General features: G+C 41.1%; 1 protein-coding gene across 1 annotated transcript; it reads right to left on the reverse strand.

The window, feature by feature from the left end:
• Nucleotides 1-106: 106 nt before the first annotated feature.
• Nucleotides 107-24,855, reverse strand: LOC101686111 (lipase member N). The gene is given in 12 exon segments (XM_045087080.1): nucleotides 107-340; nucleotides 4,016-4,087; nucleotides 4,622-4,693; nucleotides 6,240-6,380; nucleotides 8,159-8,188; nucleotides 8,190-8,299; nucleotides 10,369-10,437; nucleotides 10,440-10,474; nucleotides 12,036-12,234; nucleotides 14,283-14,400; nucleotides 14,985-15,103; nucleotides 24,813-24,855. Coding segments are annotated over 12 exon segments (1,242 nt in total).
• Nucleotides 24,856-24,948: the final 93 nt, after the last annotated feature.

Consider the following 24,948-nt stretch of genomic DNA (forward strand, 5'->3'; position numbering starts at 1 on the left):
AAATGAGTGGAAGGACGCCAGAGGAGGCCTCCCTGCTGATCAGTCTCTTTCCCAAAGCCTCCCCTGGTCTGGCAAGCAACTTTTAACAAAAAGGAATTCCTTGCCATCAGGAATATGACTTCATCAAGGCTATGATTTTACTATACACTCTCTGGGGAGCATCCAGGCCCCAGATGAAATCAAAGTGGTTCCAGTCAGGCAAGAGGTCGAAATACTGGAGATTTCTGATTTGGGGAATTACCCTGGCCACATCCCGGAACATCACAAGGCTGTCATGGCCCCAAACCCACATAGCAGTAGGCACCTTCATGGCAGTCAAGTCATAGAGCAGGGGACGGCTCTACGGAAGAGAGAGAAAGAGCATTTGTGAGTGAAATCTCCTCATGGCAACTGCTGGGTTCAGCTACTGGGCTCAGCATTGACTACAAGTGCAGCTCTTTCAGGCACTGAGGGAAGTAGAAAGAACACCTGCAATGGTCTGCATCTTCAAGGAGCATGAAGGAAGGATGTAAGATAGGTCAACAGACATTTGCCTACAAAGTAGGGTATGTCAAATGCCACTAAACACTCCCCAAATACAATGGCAGTGAAGGTGAAGAAGACACAACTTCCACCTGGGGGCTTCTGAGGAAGAGGAATCATCTGAAATGACTCTGGAGGGATTGTTGGATTCTGTCACATAGGGATGAGGGTGAGAGGGCTTCCTAGCAGGTAGCAAGAACATGTACACCACGGTCAGGATGACAAGCTGTCCAGAGAACCCCGGGATGAAACTGTGTGAGAGAATGCAGGAGGATAGAAGATTCGAGACAGATAGTCAAGGGCTAGCCTAAGGTATTTTGACATCTTTCAGAAGTTTGGGAGGATGAGGCAGGGTCATTTCTCAGAGTTCTGTCTGAGGGTAACTGTAAGGACCATCGGTCTGAGATGCCTTGAGGAAGGAATAGGCTGGAGGTAGATTCTGGAACAATCTAGACATGCAGCAGGGATGGTCCAGAGAAGGGATAATTGAAGCTACAGGTTAGGACTACATTCTCCAATGGAGAAAGGGAGAGAGGAGGAAGGCTGATCATTTGTGAATGGGGGCGATAGAAAGCAGCCAGTGGCAATGGAGGATGAGGGAAATAATCAGAAAGAGAAGGGAAAACTCAAGATCACCACATTATGGAAGTCTGGGTTGGGGAAGTGAATGGCAAAGGTGCCTTGGGAGCTCACAGAACATGCATTGGAGCAGGCCACTGGATTGTGGCAATCAAAAGGCACAAGTGACTTTAAATACAGTAGCTGTAATAGAAAGATGAAGACCCAAACTCCAGCTCTGGGGTTCAGGAGTGAATGGAAGAGGGAAAAAAATGGAGAAACTCAGTCCTTTCAAATATTTAAAAAAATGTTGATTAAATTGAGAGGGTTGGAATGATGAGTGATAGAATCCATAGGTTGATGGAAGGCTTTTTTGTTTGTTTTTCATAAAGAACAGCAATTCATTTAAGAGTGTAATGGGAGGGGCACCTGGGTGGCTCAGTGGGTTAAGCCTTTGCCTTTGGCTCAGGTCATGATCTCAGGGTCCTTGGATCGAGGCCCACATGGGGCTCTCTGCTCAGCAGGGAGCCTGCTTACCCATCTCTCTGCCTGCCGTTCTGCCTATTTGTGATCTCTGTCTGTCAAAAAATTTAATAAAATCTTAAAAAAAAAGAGTGTAATGGGAACCAGGAAAAAGAGGAGATAATAAGAGATGGGCCCAAGGGCACAGGCCCACAAACTTGGGAAATAAGTGTGTCTTCATTTTCTGAAAGAGGAAGGAAGAAGAGAAGGGGACAGTGACATTTTAAGATGCATAAGAGGGACTTTAAGAAATTTTATTCATGCAACAAGTAGGTGTTAAGGGCCCACGAAGTGCCAGGGCCTCTCCCAGCTGAGAAAACATCTGGTGAACAAAACAGAAGAAAATCTCTACCCTCGTGGAGCTTACATGGTTGAATCTCCCTATTCTCGATAAAATGTGACAGGCTCAAAGATTGCGCTGGGAACTTAAGAAGATGACAAAGTGATGAGGCTAGAATAGAATAAAAATTAACTTCAAGTGACCTAAAATCATACTCAAAGCAAACAGGCTCAGCCTGGACTCAGGTGGAACCAGCGAACCATGGATAAATTCTAAGGACACTGACCCTCCCACACACTTAAGTCAGTACGTTGTATCCTTCAATCTTACAATTTTGTCAATTTTGCCTCAATAAAGCTGAAAAAGAAAGAGCTTGACTAACAATGGTCTTAAGTGTATGGGTGACATTTTTATTTTATTTTCTTGTAAATGGAAACAATTTATAAGTATAATATGCCCATTAAAAATAATGATAGAGGGGCACCTGGATGGCTCAATGGGTTAAAGCCTCTGCCTTAAAATCCCTCTGTCCTGGGATGGAGCCCCCCCAACATCAGACTCTGCTCAGCGGGGAGCCTGCTTCCTGCTCTCTCTCTGCCTGCTTCTCTGCCTACCTGTGATCTCTGTCTGTCAAATAAATAAATAAAAATCTTTTAAAAAATAATGGAAGAAAAAAGAATTATGTCAAATCCAAATTGAGAGTCTCCTTAATTCCTTCACATTCTCCCCATTCAGTCTGCCTTTCTTCCCCTTTCTGAAGGTAATTCTTTTCACATTTGTTGTGGCTTTTTAAAAAAATTTTGTTTTGTTTTTGTTTTTCTGTTTTTCTTTTTTTCTTGGCCTTATTCTAAGCATTTGCAAATATATTCATCTGTGAATATATAGTCTGAGGGGCAGGGGAAAACACCTGGGCATAGTGGTAACTTCTATATCTAAATTATAGCATGGTTACCCAAATGAGTGTGTTTGCTAAAACTCACTGAATTGGAAAATTTGTGAATTTCATTATATATAAATTACACCTTAATCAAGCTTAAAAAATAATAAAAATATACATAGCTCTCTTAAGTTGTCCTTAGGGCTAGTAGAATCATTTGTCCCACAATTCAATCCATTCACTAATGGAGAAATCAGTTGGTCTGATTGACTGTTTTGATGCTTAGAAACAATGTAATTGGTCTATATTTGCACAAATAAATTGCCTTCAATACATCAGTCTGGGAAAACATTGGGAAAATTTAATTTAATGTGTCTGGTTCATATGGAGAAGCCCAGCACCTGAATTTGAGAAAAGAAATGGTGACAACAGGATTTATCACAGGAACAGAGAGCCTAGATGAGTCTACAAAGTTTAGTGTGAAATATCAGATGGAAAAAAGAGGCTAAAGGGTGTCTGAGTGGCTTGGTTGGTGAAGCTTTCGGATTAGGTCATGATCCCAGGGTCAGTGGGATCAAGTCCCACATTGGGGTCCTCCTGCTCTGCAGAGACCCTGTTTCTTTTTCTCCCTCTGCCTGCTGCTTCCCCTGTTTGTGTTTTCTCTCTCCGTCAAGGAAATAGATGAAATCTTTTAATAAACAACAACAACAACAACAAAAAGTGGCTAATGGCTCAACTCATCATGGGTGGATAATATTCTTATAATTTTCATGTGGGATCCTATACTTTTTTCTGTTGGTATCAAGAACTGGGTATTCATTTTCCCTGTATACTTTTATAGATTTTTAAAAAACAATTTTCATTATTATACAGTCAACGAAAAATATGTTAAAAACCACCTCCATGGCATTGGCTAGGTCTTGCATAACTGTACATGAAAAAGCAAGATTAAAAATTGTGTGAAAGCGGCAACATTGAGAAGACTGGGATAAATGCAGTAAAATATTGATACATCTTGTGTTTTGTGAGTGGAGGGATTATACATTATATTAATTCCTTCGGACATGCCTCTTTTATTTCTAGCCTATTTATTTTTAGATGTTCTGCAATGAACGCATATTTAAATTAGTCACTTTTTAAAAAGCTCTGTCAGTGGGAATGCCACCAATCGTCAGGTTGGATTCTTTTCACCCTCCAATAATTTCTTATTATAATGTCTCAAAACCACCCTTCTGGGGCCGTTCCAAACAGCTCACCTGATTGTAGTGATGCATGTTCTCTGCTTCACTTCACCAGTCATAAGCTCTGAATTCATCAGATCTGTAAAGCTGAAATACATGTTTTTTGGAAAAAATCATCAGAGTAAGAATCACAATTGTTAACAGTAAATCTTAGAAAACCACTGTGCCCTGGGAAGAAAATAAGACTCCTGTGTCATTAGAAGGATAGAAATACATTTTTACCTCTAGAAGCACAAGGCCAGCAGAAAGGGAAGCAATGACTGCCCTTGGTTTGAAGGGACAGCTAAGGGAAAATCAGGACTCCTCAGGGGGAAGTCAAAGCTCAGGTAGTTCTCTGTCCAGGAAGGTTCAATCCCATGAGGCTTTCCCCCGGTTACCTCCTGCTTCAGCTCAGGGTCTTTTTTCCAAGCTCCCATCTAAGACTGGGTTCATTTTTGTCACATACTTGGTCTGTACCATAACTTGCCCTTTTCCTTACAATCTGGGAAAATCAAACCAGAGATGGTGATGGAGACAAAGTAGAAGCCAGTTTCAAAACTTCTAGGGGTTAGACCTGCTAACTCTCTCCTTTCAGATGTGCTGAAATAAGATCGAAGAGTCCTTCCATGGCAAAGACACTACCTATTTTATATGCAGGATGTTCTGCATTGATGATCCAGTGGGAACATGTGACATATACACGTCCATTCGACTCTGGAGGGAAAGAAAACATATTATAGCAGAAATCACCCAGGGAAAGGAACGATACCTCACAGAAGCAGAGAATGAGTGTTCTAAGAGTAGCAAACCAAGATGGGGTTTGGGAAATGACGAGGCTGAATCACGTAGGTAAAGAAGAGCTCATGTCAGGCACCTGACTATGAGTAAAAGCATGGGTTGCTTTAGCGCAATCCTGCACTAGCTCCAGGGTAAATTGCGAGCGGGGTTTCGGGGCGTGGAGGGGTGTTGTGCGCATGTGCGTGGGTGTGCATGGTCCCTGATGGGCACATCCCACCACCTGAGCATTGGAACTTAACTCTGTTAATTATAAGCTTTGTGACTTTGGACAACTTGTGGGTTTCTGTATTTTCACCTATTAAATGAAGATACAAAAATCATACTGTGCCAGGCTTTTTTGAGGCTAAATAAAATATTGCAGAAGAAAAGCTAAATATAATCACTTCAGATGCACTGTGCTTGGTCTTTGTAAACATTATAGAGATAAAAATTATAGAGATATACTAGTAATGGGAATCCTATGTTTTAGAACTCTGCAGAAGGAAAGTAATCTATTGAAAATATCTATTGTTGAATAAGCAAACTTTGAACAATGGTCCTTCTCTTATTTTGGTTTGGTACAAGTTCGCCTCTTGAATAGGAGTAGGATGGGCTGGCGAGAAGGGTCATTTGGGGACTGGCTTCACTGTATCAGCCTTGCTGGCCGTCATATGCAATGTGACAGAACTAGCCATCCAACCACAGTACCCCGCAGATGTACACACTTCCTCCTTGAATTCTCCATAACAGGAAACAAAGATTTGATGAAGCAGCCTTGCCCATCTTTTGAGGGAGAAGACTTCTATCTTTGTTCCATTTTGTCTTGTGCTTTCCAAGTTAAGTGGGGAGTTTTAACTGGGGCCAAAGTCACCCAACAAAGGAAGGCACAGAGGAAATAAGCTGTATACTTATATGGACTTCTCTTCTTTTCTGTGATTTATTTTCATTTATTTATTTATTTATTTATTTATTTTTTAAAGAGTTTATTTATTTATTTTACAGACAGAGATCACAAGTAGGCAGAGAGGCAGGCAGAGAGAGAGGGGGAAGCAGGCTCCCCGCTGAACGGAGAGCCTGATGTGGGGCTCGATCCCAGGACCCTGAGATCATGACCTGAGCTGAAGTCAGAGGCTTTAACCCACTGAGCCACCCAGGTGCCCTGTGATTTTTTTTTTTAATGCAGGGTATCATTTCTAAAATCACATTAACTATAGTAATGGTGGCTGATAAGGAATGTGCAAAACTCATGATGGACATCTGTTTTCCTAATATGACCATGGATGGAACAATGTTCCAACATACTCTTCCCCCCCAGTTTTCATAATCATGCACCATTGAATACTCAATCTAGGCATAGCAAATCTCTGCCTTTACAGTTTAGAGAACCACATTTGTTTATGCAGCGTGATAGATCCACCAAAGTGAGTCTAAAAAAGCTAGAATCTCTTAAAGCATCAAATGGCCCCATAATCATTGTACATACCATATTCATATTTTTCTTGTCGTATCCAGCCTGTAAGGACATAAGTTCACTACAAATCACCCATAATATTTTATTGTTGCAGATTTTGAGAGTGGGTTCCTTTCCTGTCTTTAGAAATACACCTTTGGTACCAAAAATACCCTGTGAAAATAAACAATAATTATTCTTTCAAGAACTGATTTCTGGCTTCTTGACATTCCCTTCATCCCAGGAATAAGGATTCTTAGAGATCCATTTCCATTTGTATTTGGTGTTTCTGCTAAGAAGACTAAGTCACTTGGGAAAAGGAACTACTTATGAATCCATCTCTATCCAGGGAAGATCAACAATTATCATTTAAAAAGAGATTGCAGTCAGGCTCTTCAACTCCAAATTCACTTCTCCATGGTGGAGCTCCCCTATCCCGTCCAATCAGTGATTGCCTGTGTTTCTCCTTTCTCATTAACTGGCAAGAGAGCCAGAACATTTTCTCCTTAAGGCTAGACATTGCCTTGACTAGGAAGGAAAAGCAGGGTTTCCCCTACTACCCATGGGCACACTGTCTTTTTAGCAGTGTCCCAGTGGAGCCAGCTCTTGGACTGGAAAGTAGACTATGGTGTTCGTACTGAGGGAAGGGGACCACTGGACAGAAAATACTTGAAATCACGGGATGCAGTAGAGTTAAAACGTGTAGGGTTTGAGAGAGTAAGCTTGGGAGCGGGGCTCCCAGTTGGAAAGACTGGAGTTTCTGGCCACAGACATGAAGTGGTGGGAGGGATCAGGGAATGGCACTGAAAGGGGCAAGAAATCTGACAGTCAATTATAGGAAACTGAGATAAGCCTCAGACCCTACCTATGCCCACAAAGCCATATATTATAAAAATGACATAGAGACAGACGTATCTGCCTCCCAATGTAATGTAACTATTTTGTCTGCTCAACTCTACCCAAATGTAGAAAACATCCCAAACTAACCGATGTTAGTCACATTTTGGCAACAGAACCATTAACCCCACAAAAGGGAACTTGCATCACCTGAGCTTATAGTAAACAACACAATAAACTATGCAACCAATCATTAGGTTCTATGGAAATTCATCCTTGTGTTCGCCCACAAATAATTTTTTTTTTCCCATTCTCCCTCCTTCACCTTAAGCCCGGGCCTCATTTTACGTGTGAATTACTGTGAAGCCCTTATCAGTCTACTTGATTTCATTTTGGCCAATATCCATTTTAGCTGACACCCCAAATTGAAGGGGCAATTTTGCCAAAATACTATGTTTATCATGGCAATGACCTTTTTATAAAAAGAAAAAGCAAACAGAAAAAAAAATATAAAAGACTTCTGATGGATAAAGTCCCAAATTCACAATTGGCAACCAAACTACATCTTCAACCTTGGAAATTAACCAATAAATTCTGAACAAATAATTGAGCTGTTAGACATTTAGATTTTGGAATCGTAACCTTGGTAAATTAAAGCAAACCCCCCTACAGGAAGGGGTTGTAGTATCCAGGCTCATCTAATATTAAAGTCAGAAATGTCAGGAATTATAGGGAACTTGAAAAATGTCTTTCATTTGGGCATTGTGAATTTACTGACCTGCCCAGTGGAATAAGAATGGAACAAGAAACCTTGAGTGGATTTTTAGCTACACTGTGCTCACTTCATCTAGAAATTCTGACAATCCAGATCTGTTCATAGATCTGAGTATAGTAAGTTATGTATGGGAATCGTAGACATGTACATGGGTACACACACACACACACACACACACTCACACACACACACAGCACATGGTCACAGAGTCTGGTTTCTACAGATTTCATGTAAATTTCCTACTTTCCCACTATTGCTTCATAATAGATTTTAAAGTAGTAAGGATCTACGATCCAAAATGGAATCCTCAGAGACATTTTGGCAACAATGAGGAGCCTACCTTGATTATGGAATTTGGAAGTAGAAAAAAAACTGGTAAAAATGCCCATGGGGTATTTGAATGAGACCACAGGACCCAAGGCAAAATTAATTTTGATTCTTTGTGCCAGTTCAGGCATGGTGGAAAAGGCTACAAACCCTAAGAGAACAGGAGACAAGACAATCTTGTAAAAATTGGAAAATACTGAGGCAACGTTTCTACTAACAAAAGTGGGATTCTGCTTTGACACTTTTTCCTTCTGTTGCAATAATCCCACGGGTGAACTGAGAAACTCTTCTGAGTTTCTGTGAAGATAATATGCCCTTAGTCCTGTCTGCTCTCATGTCCATTTTTCTTGTATTCTAGACAATTCAATTCCTCTGGGGAGAGTGAGGGATAAACTGAGTGAGCCTCCACTGTCGAGGGGTCTCGGGGACAGCTTCACCCCCCAGTGTGGGCTGAGCACTGGCAATGCTGTCATTTTACCCCAACCCTGAGATGCCAGGATGAGTCACAGAGCTTCCAGAAGTAAACAGTTGGTTCACGGGAGGGAAACGCATCAGTTCTTGATGCGGTATTATCCAGTGATCCCGCAGTTGCTTTTTTCTCACAGTGCAGAGATGTCATCCCTTCCAGGGCTTTACTGGGTGCTGACCGACCTCTAGAATGTTCCCTGATTTCTCTTAGTCCCCTGTGGTCCTGGTAAGGACCAGCCATCTCTATCCGCTCTGACTTGTCAGCAACAGCATAGCAAGCATTTCAAGCCCCATGAAGATAAGGGTGGAGAGCAGCCCTGCATGGGCAAGGATGTGATCTATCTGTGTATTTTGGTTCTCTAAGATGCCTTTCTGGGCCCCCCACTGTGTGTAAGCGTGTGTGTGTGTGTGCGTGTGCACACACACGCTTGCTTTTTTTTTTTTTTTCCCTCCCTGAAAGTCTTATTGAAACACTAAAACCATCTTGGCCAGAAAAAGAACTGACTTTGTATTAATTGGCTGAGCAATTGATACAAAAATTGAAACTTGTATACTGGTCTAACACTTCCTGTAGAAGATCTCTGGAAGTATATGGAGGTGAGTTGTTCTGTGCTCACACTGACCAGCAGTGTGGGTCAGAGCCTGGGTTGCTAAATGTCTTGTGAAGAGTGGGTCCTTCCCACATAACAAAAATTGCTCTGCCCCAAATGCAGAAGATGCCCACTGAAAAATTCATGCGTTACATATAAGGCAGAGCAATGCTGATCAGATATTTTCTGTTTTCTTTGCAGATCAGATGTAAGAGCACATCTACATCCTGCCCACTTTCTAGACCCTATTCAAGCTATTCCTTCTCCATCTGGTTCCTCCACATGCCCAAACACCCTCACTGGGGGTGGGAGGGGGTGTTCAGATGGACCTAATTTGAATCTGTGTCCTTAAAATTGGAAGCTTTAGTGGAAGATCACTAACAAATTCACAATATTCATATAATGATTCCTCTAAATTTTTATTTGGAGCTGGATTTTTTATTTTCTCTGAAAAGATCTAGGAAATCATTAGGAAGTACATTTTCAAAGAGAAGGATCTTGGACTTCTAAACATTTTCTACATAGTACTTAAATTAAATTGCTAGTCCATAAATACTAAATTGCATGTTAAATAGATAAACCCAGCTTATATATGCTTTTGTGTATCAACTAAAAAAAAAAAAAAGTGACCATAGGGACGCCTGAGTTGGTTAATGTCTGCTTTGGCTCAGGCCCTGATCCTGGAGTCCCAGGATTAAGCCCCGCATTGGGCTTCCTGCTCAGCCGGGAGTCTTCTTCTCCCTCTCTCTCCACCCCGCCCCTTCTCATGTATTCTCTCTCCCTCTAATAAATAAATAAAATCTTAAAAAAAAAAGTGATCGTATTATTTTCAATTCATTTAAATGTAAGTATAACCTCACTCTTTTACTATTTTTTAAAATCCCAAATGGGTTGTGAGGAAGATGTGATCAACACATACTTATTTTTCAGGGATATTTCATGTCATTAGGCCTTACTAGTTTCGTGCATAAGGGACCTAGAAACTTACTCTTTGGAAATATGTTAGATTTGGGGCACATGGAAATTCTATCACCATTACAAAAGTGCTATTGTAACCAGAAATGGAGGAAAGATTTGCTTGACACACAGTTTCTGAAATTCAAGAAAGGTGAACGCCTACGAGGCCTTGACCCTTGTAAAACATTGACATTTGTAAACCTATCTATGGTAGTGCCAAGGGAGTGCCTGATGAAATACATCTTCTGCTGACTGGTTTTATTTGCAATTAAGTCACTATTGCTGGGAGATCTTATTTGGCCATTTCATCAAAACTGCAAAATGAAACAGGGGCTTGTAAGTACTTGCCACCAAGTTGAACACTCAGAGCACCTGCTCACCTATTTTTCATGCCCAGAATGCTGGTGGGCACTTCATTCTTTATCCAATTTCACGTGGGCTAGTGTAGCTCCCATTTGTTGCATTTCTGTGTGTTACTGTCTAATAGCAGGACTCATTTCAGCCTTGTGTGTATGTCTGAAGGCCTGTCCACCCCTTCCTCCTCCCATTCCCTCCCCCGTCCCCTGCTCGGCCCGCCTCTTCTTCAAACAGCCACAGGGCCCTTCCAGACCTTCAGGCTACAGAACACTCAGCTTTGGAAGCAGAACTGGAGGCAGATCATGACTCTGGCTGAGAAACTCTTGATACATTACTTAAACACTCTGAGCTTCAGTTTGCTCATCTGTGAAATGATCATCATGCCCATTTGGGAGCAGGCCTGCTCAAGGGACTGGATGACAGGCAAGGCATGACTCAGGTGCACCTGCTGTTGATGTTTCTTCCCATATCAGAGACATGTTCCGTATCTACCAAAATGCCACAGCACCAGTTCAGCTGGCATTCACGCAGGAGAACAAAAAGACCTTCAAAATACTCAGTGGCTCCAGGTAGTCTATGAGCTCGAGGGTTGCTTATCAAAAGGACATGTAAGGAAATCTGTAGACTGACATTCCCAAGTATAAGAAAATTCTTGTGATGTCTTACAGCAAACAAGTTCCAAGCTCCCTGCCAAGGGGCAGTGACACAAAATATTTCCTGATGTTTGTTCCTGCCCAAAGGTTCTGACCCTAACAATTTATTCTACCCTTCCTTGATTCCCCACCTGCCAGCGGGTGCTGAATATTTCATTAGCATGGTAGGAAAGCACACTCTGTTCTAGCAGTAGGCTTGCAAACCAACAGGGAGCTTAGCCATGAACAGGGAAATATCTTGCAAGAATCAGCCTGTCCTCTGGTGACAGCAGAAATACTTTCAGTAAAACAAGGAGGTAGCATATGAGGAGATTGTTCTCTATGGCCCATCAGCAAGGTTTTAAAAACCTTATATTGGGGTTCTCTTGAAAATGGTATCTACTACAGTTACAACCAGAATTTCTCTAAATAAAATACAGTACTGGCACACCCCATCTCTGTCCAAGAGAAAAGACCTGGATTAGCTGCACTAGAATGAATAGACGAAGACAGGCACTTTTCTCACTCTTGAGTTCTCAGAGCCTATAACTGTACATACAGGAGACAGTCAGCAAACATTGATTGAATGAGTGTGTGCCCTGGTCACAGGAATTCCCTGAGCTGTCTCTTGGGACATATTTATATAGTATAGTATTGGATAAAATTGGATGTTAAAAAACCATCGCGTTAAAATGATGTAACTAACTTGTGGGCCAATCAGTGGAAATCTAAATTCCTGCTGTTTCTTTGCTTTGAGATATTAGTAGAAACTACAAGGAACTATGTGCCTTCCAATGTTATGGATTAGTATTAATATCACCCACACTATTATATTCAAATAAATTGTCTCCACCTTTCCACATGATTTTTCTTAGATGAGGCTTACCTAAAGGCCCAGAATTTTTCTTTAGTGATTGACAGTGTTCTGTGTCTTCTTGACCAAGTGTTCCCCCAACTGTTTCCCATCCAGACATCATAACCTGTATCTGCTAGAAGGAACCCAAGGCTGCCATTGGCATAATTCTCCAACCAAGAGGCATTGTCTGCAAATAAGGCATGTTGCAAATACACGACTGGCCGGGATCCTGGAAGGAGGAAGGGAGAAGAGAGAGAGGGGAGAGAAAATAACTTATGATAAAGAGAACATCTCAGGAACATGATAGAAACCCCTCCCACATACACACCCCACACCAGAAGAAGCAAAACCCAAAACCAGCATTCACCTTTCCCCTTGTCATTCATTGGTGTAGAGGGGGAGAGTCACGTGTAAGTTTCTCAAGCATGTTTATTATTCTCAAGCATGTGCTGTGCTGATGGATGAACATGCAGGAGCTTGTTATGGTCTCATTATACCTCTACCAAGTAGCTACTACTTTAAGGATCCTCATTTTGCAGCTGCAGAAACTGAGCTTTAAGGTAGTGAAGTACCTTTCCCAAGGAGCCACCTGGTTAACAAGATGCAGAACCAGGACACAAGCCCAGTTCTTTTTCACACCACAGTGGGTGCTTGTAAACTGTGCTCCCAGCTCTAGGAATTCACATTTGCATATATCAGGGGTCTGGCAAAGACAGGAAAATGATCATGTCTGATGGAATCCCTTGCCTCTTCCAGGGAGGAGGAGGATGGGAGCATAAATGGACAGTGACTGATTTTCTCTCCAAGCTTCTAGCCAAATCCCAAGCCTCTGCCCACCAGAGAGCATTTGAAAACCCCAAATATAATAGAGTCAGCTTAACATCCCTCTGATGACTGTCAAATTCTTGAGGGAGAGGGTATTCAGGGAGATGAGGTGAACCAGCGCAGAAGGTTCCAAAAGGCACCATAATTTAGTGCGTTAAGAGCACAGGCTATGGAGCTGGCTGGGTTTGAGTACTGATTCCATCACTCACTATGTGCGTGTGACTTTGAGCCTGTTACACAGCCTGCTCAGGTTCATCACCTGTAAAATGGTAACTATTCATAGTACTGACCTCTTAGGGATGCTGAGAGGTTTCTCAGATATAAATTAATGTAAAGTTTTTAGAATAATACACTTAACCCATGGTTCTTAACTCCAAACCTTCCCCAAATTCTTCATCCTTGGAAAGGAGAAAAATGCCCTCCTTTTATGATTCCCAGCCCCCTCCCTCCAAGCCTGGTGTTGCCAGATTTAGAAAAAAAAGAAAGAAAGAAAACAAAGATTAACAGGAAGACTCAGGATGGCGTTGATCTGAATTTCAGATACAGGATGAATAATTTTTGGTCAAATACATTCTAAAGAGGAACTTGTCCAAGAAACTGATTTGTTAATGATCACAGAATCAACTTCGACTTCTGCCATTTGTCTCTTACCCTCACCTTTGTCCCACTCTCAAATTTTATTCTGAATCTCTAGAATTATGCCTTTCTTTCTTGGAGGACAGAAGTCAAATGGCGATTTTAGCCACCTCTGAATATGAATGGCAGGATAGACAAGTGCAGTGATGGGGTACAGTATTTGCCCTCCTGTCTTCCCAGTTACTCTGCTCCTTCTTCTCTGTTCCTCACTCATCCTCAGCTTTGCAGTGACTTGTCCCTACTTAAAGAGTAATTTCCTCTGCTTTTGCGTGGCTGACTCTTCATGCTAGAATTTAGGCCATATCAACACCATGCTCCTTCCTCCCACAAAACTTGTGTCCCTCTGATCAAAATATAGGAAGAATGTTCCAATTTTCCTAGCTGGAAAATGTTTCAGAAGCATCTAATTTGATTTTTTAGTCCTGCCGAAGGGGGCCTATTGATTCTAAAGGGGGCAGGAGAGACTTCATGCAACCCAGCCAACCTCTTTGCGAGTGAGGAAATCCCGTTCCTGGGATGCAGCAATTTTTTGCATGAGAAATGAGTCATGAACGAAAGAAATGTTGGTCCCACCTTTGCATTCACACCCCCAGCAAGCGAGCCTGTTTGCTGTCAACAAGATCTGTCTTGCCCGTCATATTTTTAGGTTCTTCGCTGTCTTCAGAAAATTGGAAAAGAAGGAGACTCCCTTTAACTGTTTAAAGACTAATCTAAGAATTGAACCAAGTTTGATAAACCAGTCATTCTCTCAGTGGAAAGCCAGTCCTAAGGTGTAGTGATATGCTGTCGCCTTCGCAGGATAGACGCATCTCGTACCTGGGCTCCGGGCATCTCTTCGTCCATGGGGATTTCTGTTGACACTGAGGATGTACTCGTCCTGAGTGGTGACCTCATACTCGTCACTGGGGTAGCCATTATAGGTGATGATCTCACTCTGCCCGGTGAAAACACAGACATTAGCTCTACATCTTCTCTAAAAGGTTTTGGAAGGAACTAGAACAAAGTATCTTGTGTGTACTTATTGGGGTGAATTATCTGAAATCTGTAGCCCCAGGTAACTGCAAAATCGATTTACTATGTAAAGTCTTGATTTAGAAAAATTAGCAGAATATTAAAAAATGTCTGCTATTGGCAAATTTGGGGGTGGGTAGTGGGTAGAGATGGTATTAGGTATTGACCCATTTTTCTAACAGAACTATGTTCTCCAGCTAATTCTCGAGACCCCTTTTGATTGCGGAGAAGGTGGTCATATATAATATCCAAGGGGCTTAGAATAGAAATTTTTAATATTTTAAAAATATAAATTCAAACAAGGACGTTGCCTATAAATTATTTTTTGCTTTACATTACTGGAAAGTGTTATTTACTCAGCCAAAAGGGAAGTTCTCCCTAGCTTGACTCTCAGAGAAACCTTACATATCACCTATGTTTTATCTGTTCTCTTATTTGAGACTTTCTGCTTTCACAAGACCATGCATCTGCCTTATGTGATGTCCTTTGGAACTTGGCATGACTTACAATATTCATCCACACTCCAGGATTGGCTTCATTTTCCAAATTGAAGAATCTACCAGCATTTAAAGTTCCTCAGATCAAACAACAGGTTGTTGTTAAAACCAGCCACATTGTGGGAATGCCTGACATAAGACATTTAATAATCACAGATTAATTTTATACATCAACATTGCTTAAGAAATGGAAATAGTGCCCTACGGAAAATTGGACGGACATCCTAGGGACACTGAGAAACTGTGGAAGGGAGCAAACAAACATAGTGAGCTAATTCTGAGCGTGGGAATCCATTCTTCGCATGGAAAGTGCTTTGACCCAATCCATTTCTTGCAAGACATTTCATCAAGCACCAAGACTTATTGTTTTGGTTGTCCTTTAATCAAAGGTTTTGAATCATGTTAAGTCTTTGCTTACCTGCAAATTGCCAGGATACCTGGACAGGTGTCCAAGCCACAGTAAAGGGAAAAGGGGCATTATTCTCTACTCTAACCGGCCTCCCACAAAACAAACAAGAACAGTGAGCAGAGAGGAGGAAGATGGGCTTCCAGGGATGGGATTATTTCTCTTGTGGATACCCAAAGGGGAAGGTTGCACATTTAAATGTGTGATCTCTTCCTTGGCAGGGCTTAAATTATGCCTTCCAAGGCAGAACAACCTCATGGCTGTCCAGACTGACCCTCCTATGACACCCTCCCCATCCCCACTGTGACCTGACTTTGAGGTCCAGCCTCACCACAGACAAGATATCTGACCTTGGGCAAGTTATTTTGCAGCTTTGTCTCTTGGTTTCCTTGTGGGTGAAATTAGAATAATAATGTAGCCTACCCTGCAGGGTTTACAGGAAGGATTAAATGACCTACAAAGCAAGAAACAGGTCAGTCCTTTCACTATATGAGCCAGAAAGTAACATCAGAGAGCTGTAACAAATTAATGACCGACTTCTAGAAATTTAGAGCTTTACTTTTGAAGATTTTAAATAGCTTCCCATGCATTTGCTGTCGGGTTGAAGATGATTTTATATCTTCAAATGTTATATTATTTAAAACATTGTTAAAACTAGCAACAGCTAAGATCTACTGAGTGCTAAAGCTTGTGCAGAGAATGTTTCTAAATGCCTGGGGTGTGTTATTTAAATCTCAAAGAAACTCCATCAAGTGGGTCCTATCATCCTCACTTTATAGATAAAAAAAACCCAAGGCTTAGAGAGATTTCATATCTGCCCATGTCACAGAACCCACTGGTGCCAGAACTGGGTGGAGAAGGCAGGCAGCCTCCCAGCAGTGCCCTTGGATCTGACCATCACCCCAACCCACCTCCCAGTTGTGATAGATCTTGACCTTGCCTAGCTCAATGAGTGCCCTCTGCTCCAGAAGACTCCTTACCGACTAAGAACCTCTAAACTTCTGGCTATGACATCAGGTTGAAGAACAAGATGTAGTTGCAGTGACAGCAGCTAGAGAGAGCAGAGACCGGAAGCCAATGGCAATGAGGAAACCCCAGGCCGTGGCACCTCCCAGAATGTCTTCCTGATGCACCAAATGCCCTGATGTGCTTGCAGATTGGGAAATAGTGATCTGCGGAGTGCCAAGTGACCAGTATGACTGAATCCTTTATGTTTCCTTGGAGTGGCAGCTGCTGTCGGGAGGGTTAAGCTATCTTTTCCAAGCCTGGCATGAAATGGGGTAGTTGGACGGACTCGGGATCCTAATGGACAGAACCAGGCATAGAAGCAAAATCTATCTCCTCAACACCAGACCATTTCTGTTCGGAGTCAGATGAAGCAAGTCTAGAAAACTACTGATGTCAACCATGTGGTGTGAGGAGGGGGCTAAATGGTGGGCTAAATGGTGAGGATGAGGCCACCCTGACTCCAGGGCTCCCAAGGTCGGTAGGACTTAGAACTAGCAGAGCATCATACATCCAAGGGAGGCAGTGACCCTTGTGGGCGCTGAACCACAGACCAGTTCACCTTGAATTAAAGCAAAGCAGAAGCACGTGTGCCTGGGGGGCTCAGTGGGCCTAGTGTCCCACTCTTGACTTTGCCTCAGGTCATGATCTCAGGGTCTTGGTATCAGCCCCACATCGGGCTCCTTGTTCAGTAGGGAGCCTGATTCCCCCTCTCACTCTACCCCTCCCCCTGTTCTCACTCTCTCCCTCTCTAAAATAAATAAGTAAATAAAATCTTAAAAACAAAAAATAAAACAAAAAACAAAGTAGAAAAAGAGGCCAGAGGAGAATGACAAAACTTAGCTCCACCCTCTTCCCCAAACACTAGTGGAGGCACACAAACAGGGTTTCTGTTTCACCCTGTATTCAGTAACCCTCTAGGGCCCCAGGAATGACTGAAGCTCTCCGGGACAAGAAGTGGGGAGACAGTGAAGTCCTACCTAGCAGAGGCAGTAGTTTTTGTTCTCTGAGTCTGGACTCATTCTGCACCCCTTTCAAAAACAAAGCTATTACTTCCATTTGTCCAAACCCTCAGATCTGTTCCACTGGAATGGGGAATTCATGCCAGTTGATTCATGAATTCATGAATTCATGATTGTTGGAATAGGTGGGAGGATTATCTGTTATTCTGCCCCCCCCACCCTCCCACTTTTTAAAAGATTTTATTTATTTGAGAGAGAGACAGAGACAGCACAAGCAGGGCACAGGGAAAGGGACAAGTCGACTCCCGGCTGAGCAGGAGCCCAATGCGGGGCTGGATCCCAGGACCCTGGGATCATGACCTGAGCTGAAGGCAGATGCTTAACCCATTGAACCCCCTAGGCGCCCAGATTATTCCCCCTTTGAGGCAAGATTCCACTGTTCCTGACAAAGACGGCCCAGTGAAAGGGGTGAGGACCTGTTGGGAAATGCACATGGCTTCTGACTTCCAGAATCACTTCAAACAGAACTTAGCAAACTCTCTGGGGAGTTCTGAGAGGCACAATGTTATTAGTATTAATGTAGATTTGTGACCATGCATGGTGTGGGAGCAGCAGGAATGGAGCTAAATGTCTCCAGCCTTGACAGGCTGCAGACCAGGGAGAATTTCAGAATTCTAACTTGTGGCCCTACCTCGTGGCCCTCTCAGATCCCCTCTTGAATGCTTTCAACCTGTTGAAATAAGCTAAAATGAAACACATTGCAACTTCTTCATTGGCCCTGTGAAATACAAAACTATAGCTCCTACTTTCTAAAAGCTCAAAATTTCCCTGCTTCACTCCCCCCCCCCCACCAATTAGATGATATTAAAGCTGGAACATGATCTTGGGCAAAATGTAGATTAAAGGTCAGTCTTTTTTTTTTTAATTATTTATTTATTTTTTAAATTTATTTTTTATTTACAGCATAACAGTATTCATTATTTTTTCACCACACCCAGTGCTCCATGCAATCCACACCCTCTATAATACCCACCACCTGGAAACTGACTCCTACCCCCTGCTCCTTCAAAACCCTCACATTATTTTTCAGCATCCATAGTCTCTCATGGTTCACCTCCTTTTCCAATTTCCCTCAACTCCCTTCTCCTCTCTAACTCCCCATGTCCTCCATGCTATTTGTTATGCTCCACAAATAAGTGAAACCATATGATAGTTGACTCTCTCTGCTTGACTTATTTCACTCAGCATAATCTCTTCCAGTGCCGTCCATGTTGCTACAAAAGTTGGGTATTCGTCCTTTCTGATGGAGGCATAATACTCCATAGTGTATATGGACCTGGACCACATCTTCCTTATCCATTTGTCCGTTGAAGGGCATCTTGGTTCTTTCCACAGTTTGGCGACCGTGGCCATTGCTCCTACAAATATTGGGATACAGATGGCCCTTCTTTTCACCACATCTGTATCTTTGGGCTAAATACCCAGGAGTGCAATGGCAGGGTCATAGGGAAGTTCTATTTTTAATTTCTTGAGGAATCTCCACACTGTTCTCCAAAGAGGCTGCACCAACTTGCATTCCCACCAACAGTGGAAGAGGGTTCCCCTTTCTCCACATCCCCTCCAATACATGTTGTTTCCTGTCTTGTTAATTTTGGCCATTCTAACTGGTGTAAGGTGATATCTCAATGTAGTTTTAATTTGAATCTCCCTGACGGCTAGTGATGATGAACATTTTTTCATGTGTCTGATAGCCATTTGTATGTCTTTATTGGAGAAGTGTCTGTCCATATCTTCTGCCCATTTTTTGATATGATTGTCTATTTTGTGTGTGCTGAGTTTGATGAGTTCATTATAGATCCTGGATATCAACCTTTTGTCTGTATTGTCATTTGCAAATATCTTCTCCCATTCCGTGGGTTGCCTCTTTGTATTCTTGACTGTTTTCTTGGCTGTGCAGAAGCTTTTGATTTTGATGAAGTTCCAGTAGTTTATTTTGGCTTTTGTTTCCTTTTCCTTTGGAGACATATCTTGAAAGAAGTTGCTGTGGTTGATATTGAAGAGATTACTGCCTATGTTCTCCTCTAGGATTCTGATGGATTCTTGTCTCACGTTTAGGTCTTTTATCCATTTTGAGTTTATCTTTGTGTACGGTGTAAGAGAATGGTCGAGTTTCATTCTTCTGCATATAGCTGTCCAGTTTTCCCAGCACCATTAATTGAAGAGACTTTCTTTCTTCCACTGTACATTTTTTCCTGTTTTGTCAAAGATTAAATTACCATAGAGTTGAGGGTCCATATCTGGGCTCTCTACTCTGTTCCACTGGTCTATGTGTCTGTTTTTATGCAAGTACCATTCTGTCTTGGTGATCACAACTTTGTAGTAAAGCTTGAAATCAGGTAACGTGATGCCCCCCGTTTTATTTTTGGTTTTCAACATTTCCTTAGCGATTCGGGGTCTCTTCTGATTCCATACAAATTTTAGGATTATTTGCTCCAGCTCTTTGAAGAATACTGATGGAATTTTGATCGGAATGGCATTAAAAATATAGATTGCTCTAGGCAGTATAGACATTTTAACAATGTTTATTCTTCCGATCCAAGAGCATGGAATGGTCTTCCATCTTTTTGTGTCTTCTTCAATTTCTTTCATGAGTGTTCTGTAGTTCCTCAATTACAGATCCTTTACCTCTTTGGTTACATTTATTCCCAAGTATCTTATGGTTCTTGGTGCTATAGTAAATGGAATTGATTCTCTAATTTCCCTTTCTGTATTTTCATTGTTAGTGTATAAGAAAGCCACTGATTTCTGCATATTGACTTTGTATCCTGCCACGTTGCAGGAGTTCTAGTAGTTTGGGGGTGGATTCTTTTCCATATAAAGAATCATGTCATCTGCGAATAGAGAGAGTTTGACTTCTTCATTACCAATTTGGGTACCTTTTATTTCCCTTTGTTGTCTGATTGCTGTTGCTAGGACTTCTAATACTATATTGAACAAGAGTGGTGAGAGTGGGCCTCCTTGTCGTGTTTCTGATTTCAACGAGAAGGACACAAGCTTTTTCCCATTGAGGATGATATTTGCTGTGGGTATTTCATAGGTAGATTTGATGAAGTTCAAGAATGTTTCCTCTATCCCTATACTTTGAAGCGTTTTAATCAGGAACGGATGCTGGATTCTGTCAAATGCTTTTTCTGCATCAATTGAGAAGACCACGTGGTTCTTCTCTCTTCTCTTATTAATTTTTTCTATCACATTGATTGATTTGCGAATGTTGAACCATCCTTATAGCCCAGGGATGAATCCCACCTGGTCATGGTGGATAATCTTTTTAATGTGCTGTTGGATCCTGTTTGCTAGGATCTTGTTGAGAATCTTAGCGTCCATATTCATCAGTGATATTGGTCTGAAATTCTCCTTTTTGGTAGGGTCGTGCCTGGTTTGGGGATCAGGGAAATGCTGGCTTTTCCAGCAAGAGTCAAGAGAAAGAGTCAGGAAGTTTTCCTTCTGCTTCAATTTTTTGAAACAACTTCAGGAGAATAGGTGTTATTTCTTCTTTGAAAGTTTGGTAGAATTCCCCAGGGAATCCGTCAGGTCCTGGGGTCTTGTTTTTTGGGAGGTTTTTGATCACCACTTCAATCTCGTTACTAGATATTGATCTATTAAGGTTGTCAATTTCTTCTCATTCAAGTTTGGGAGTTTATAGTTTTCCAGGAATGCATCCATTTCATCTAGGTTGCTTAGCTTATTGGCATGTAACTGTTGATAATAACTTCTGATAATTGTTTCTACTTCCTTGGTGTTACTTGTGATCTCGCCCTTTCATTCATAATTTTATGAATTTGGGCTTTCTCTCTTTTCTTTTGGATTAGTGTGGCCAATGGTTTATCAATCTTATGGATTCTTTCAAAAAACCAGATTCTAGTTTTATTGATACATTCTACTGTATCTCTGGTTTCTACCCCATTGACCTCTGTTCTAATCTTGATTATTTCCCTTCTTACATATAGTGTTGGCTTGATTTGTTGTTTGTTCTCCAGCTCTTTAAGGTGTAGAGACAGCTGGTACATTCTGGATTTTCAATTCTTTTGAGGGAGGCTTGGATGGCTATGTATTTCCCTCTTAGGACCACCTTTGCTCTATCCCATAGGTTTTGGACCGAAGTGTCTTCATTCTCATTGGTGTCTATGAATTGTTTAAGTTCTTCTTTGATCTCCTGGTTGATCCAAGCATTCTTAAGCAAGGTGGTGTTTCTGAAACCTTGGTCCAAAGATCATATTGCAGTCTGAGCCAATTTTTTAAATGATGGATCCTCATTCAAATATCAAGGTGTCTAAAAACATGTGCTTGAACATAGAACATGGATCCTTGAATTTGGTATCTATTGGTGACAATGATTATTATTTTCCTTCTGATGTTCTAATTCAAAATACTTTTGCTATTACATCTTATCTTTTTTTGTTTGTTTGTTTGCTTCTTTCTCCCCCAAGATTGATTTTTTTTTTTGTAACACATAACTTTGTGTCAAAGGGGAAATCATTTTCCCTTGAAAGCAAGTCGAGGTTAAAAATAGAAAGGAATGAGAATTTTAGAAAAACAAATAAGCCTTACCCCCTTTAGACATATTTTCCTCTGGAATAAAAGACTTTGCATGAACAGAAAGACAGAATCTGTTGCTTGTTCACCGGATAATTTATCTAATTCATTATGCATCCTAAAATTCAAACAGAGCTTTAAGCACGCACGCGCGCACACACACACAATGATTGATTAGCCCACCTTGGCCTTAGAAAAGGCACTTAAATTACATTTAACTATTTTATTTCTTTACCCATCAAGCAGAGTTGGCCATGCTCATGACATGTCTAAGAAACAATGCTGTTTCTGAAGTTACCTATCAGAATGGAGCACGCTCTCTTTAATGCTGGCTGCTGTTGGTGAATCTCCCAGTCAGCTCCAGTAGTCTGTACCAACCTTCAATCACTGGATGGCTATAGGATAGAGAGGCGGAAGAGAGAAAAGGCAAATGAAAAGATCTAGCATAAATATCTGAAATTTTAAAGGTTTTTGAAAAGAGGTCATAAAAAGCTAATTGAATGGACGCTCATCCTGATCGGAAATGTGCAAAGGAAAGATCATGTCCATTTAAAGAGAAGTTGTTACCAAAAGTGCAGGTGTTTGCCTTTGATGACTTCCACGTCCTGGAGTGGCTGGATCAGGACCACATTCATGGCAAAGGTCAAAGCTTCAAGGGAATGAAGAGGAGGAGCCATATCATCTGCTGGGAGGAGATTTATAGCATCTAATCCTCCAAGTCTGCTTACCTGCCTGCCTGCCTACTTAATGTGCAGAATTTATGTATGGTATTCCCTATAGCTCATTTTGTATTTGATTCCTGTAGGGGGTATGTTCAAGTGGGAATTTGTTTTGTTTTGTTTTGTTTTTTGTTTGTTTTTTTTTTTTTTTAACATGCACAGACATGCACAGACACACACACACACAAGACACTTGGCCAGGAATCTATGTCGTATCTAGTTTTAGACACCATCTCATCAATTTGTGGGTAAATGAAAGGCCGTTGGAAAGAGCAACAAGATAACACTGACTATTTTGATACATGCTCCTGTTTCTTTTCTGAATGAATTTTCTGCTGTGTTACATTGCTGTTAAATCACCTTCAAATCCCCTCAACACCCCTGAAAAATGGGCCAATGGCTTTGATTTCATCCCTCTCCTAATCACTGTCAACCTCTAATGTATTTGCTGAGTGAGTGAATAAATAAACGGATGAATCCAGAAGTCCAGAAAACATTGCTTAATTACTGAGGCATAATATTATTATTCATAAAAATAGTGAAATCTTAACTATTTATTATTTACTTTGTATCAGGTGTTTTACCTCGTTACTCTATAGATTCTACTGGATTTCTTTGCTTTTAAGTATGCTTTGAAGGACATTTTTCTTAACTTCATTATATAGTAGATTTAATAAGAGAGTAAACTCATAGGAAAAGTCAATCTTGTTTTTGATTTTGTACTAAATGGGTATAATTCCACCGTTAGTCATAGATTACATTGCATATTAATACAATAAAAAATTACTACTGGAGAGTCATTTTTCTGTTATTATTAATATACCCTTAAGTCTATTATGGCATAATCAGATATCTTTCCCACAACCTCTCTTCCTTAATTTCTCCATACATTAAAAAAAACACAACTCATCAATGTAGAACCATTCAAGTTTTTTTCTACAAATAACCAGATTTCTTAGGAGATAGCCCTTTTCTGTATGCCAGCATTGTCCAATAGAAACGTGATGTGAACTACACATATCATTTAAATTTTCTTGTAACCACATTTTTTTAAAGAATAAGGAAACTGGTGAAATTAATTTTTATATTATACTTCCTTTAAACCAATAGAACCCCAATATTATCATTTCAATATGTAATCAATATTATTAACAAGAGACTTTCTTTTATTATTATGATTTTTGCACTAAGTCTTTGAAACCTGGTGACTATGTGACACTCACAGCACATCCCCGTTAGGACTAACACATTGTAAAAACATTAGAGCCACATCAGACTAGTGACTGTGTATTGGAGGGGACAGCACTGTCCTATCAGTCTTGTGCTTGCACTTTTCTCCAACCAGATACCTTATTTCTTCACTGGAACTCTACCCAGATACATAGCTTTGTGTCATATGTCTGACCTGAATTAGATGACTGTTCACTCTTTGATTCATCGAACGTATTTTCTCAAGTACTCAGCCTCTGCTCTCCCCAGCTGAGCCTTGAGTCTTCCTGTCCAGCCAAACATCTTGCTCACCAATATTTAGTTATAATACTTCATCAAATGAACCTTGATCACCAGTCTTCTCCAGCTCAGTAAATCTAGATAGAGAGCTTGTTACATTAACTCTATGCCAATAACAAATGCTAAACTGTTATTTAAAAAGTTTTCTTTTCTTTTTTTTTTTTTTAAAGGATTTCATATTTCCACTGGGTGGCTCAGTCAGTTAAGTGCCCCACTCTTGATTTTGAATCAGGTCATTGACTCAGGGTCCTGGGATGGAGAGCCCCACATTGGGCTCTGTGCTCAGCAGGGAGTCTGCCTCTCCCTCTGCCCCTTCCCCTGCTCATGCTTTCTCTCTCAAATGAATAAATAAATATTTTAAAAGTCACTAGAATAGTTTTGCCATCATTTAAATTCATTTACAAGATTGAGAGCTTCCTAGATCCACTCCTTCTGAGTGTTGGCTGAATAAATAGTAGTTATATATATGTATGATTAGTCTAGCTTTTCTTCAGAGGTTTTTACCTTGAGACCAGGGGTATCAGCACAGTTTCACTGATTATCCCTAAAAGGTGATGGAGTCCTTAATGTAGAATTGTGAAAGTATTTGTCCATGCCTAGATCTGTGGTTCCAAGTAGACCTGTGGTATCCAAAGCAGCCTTACCTTCAGCTGGAGCGCTAGAACTTTCTAGTAATGCCTTATCCATGTTGCAGCTACTGTCATCCCTTTAAATCACACATCTGAGTCTGTTTTGAGCACTCTTGTAACTAAAACTCTTAAATGGCTTTGCATTCAAAGT

Source organism: Mustela putorius, unplaced genomic scaffold (genome assembly GCF_011764305.1).
Source record: "Mustela putorius furo isolate JIRA1106 unplaced genomic scaffold, ASM1176430v1.1 tig00001033_pilon_pilon_pilon, whole genome shotgun sequence".
Taxonomy (NCBI): Eukaryota; Metazoa; Chordata; class Mammalia; order Carnivora; family Mustelidae; genus Mustela; species Mustela putorius.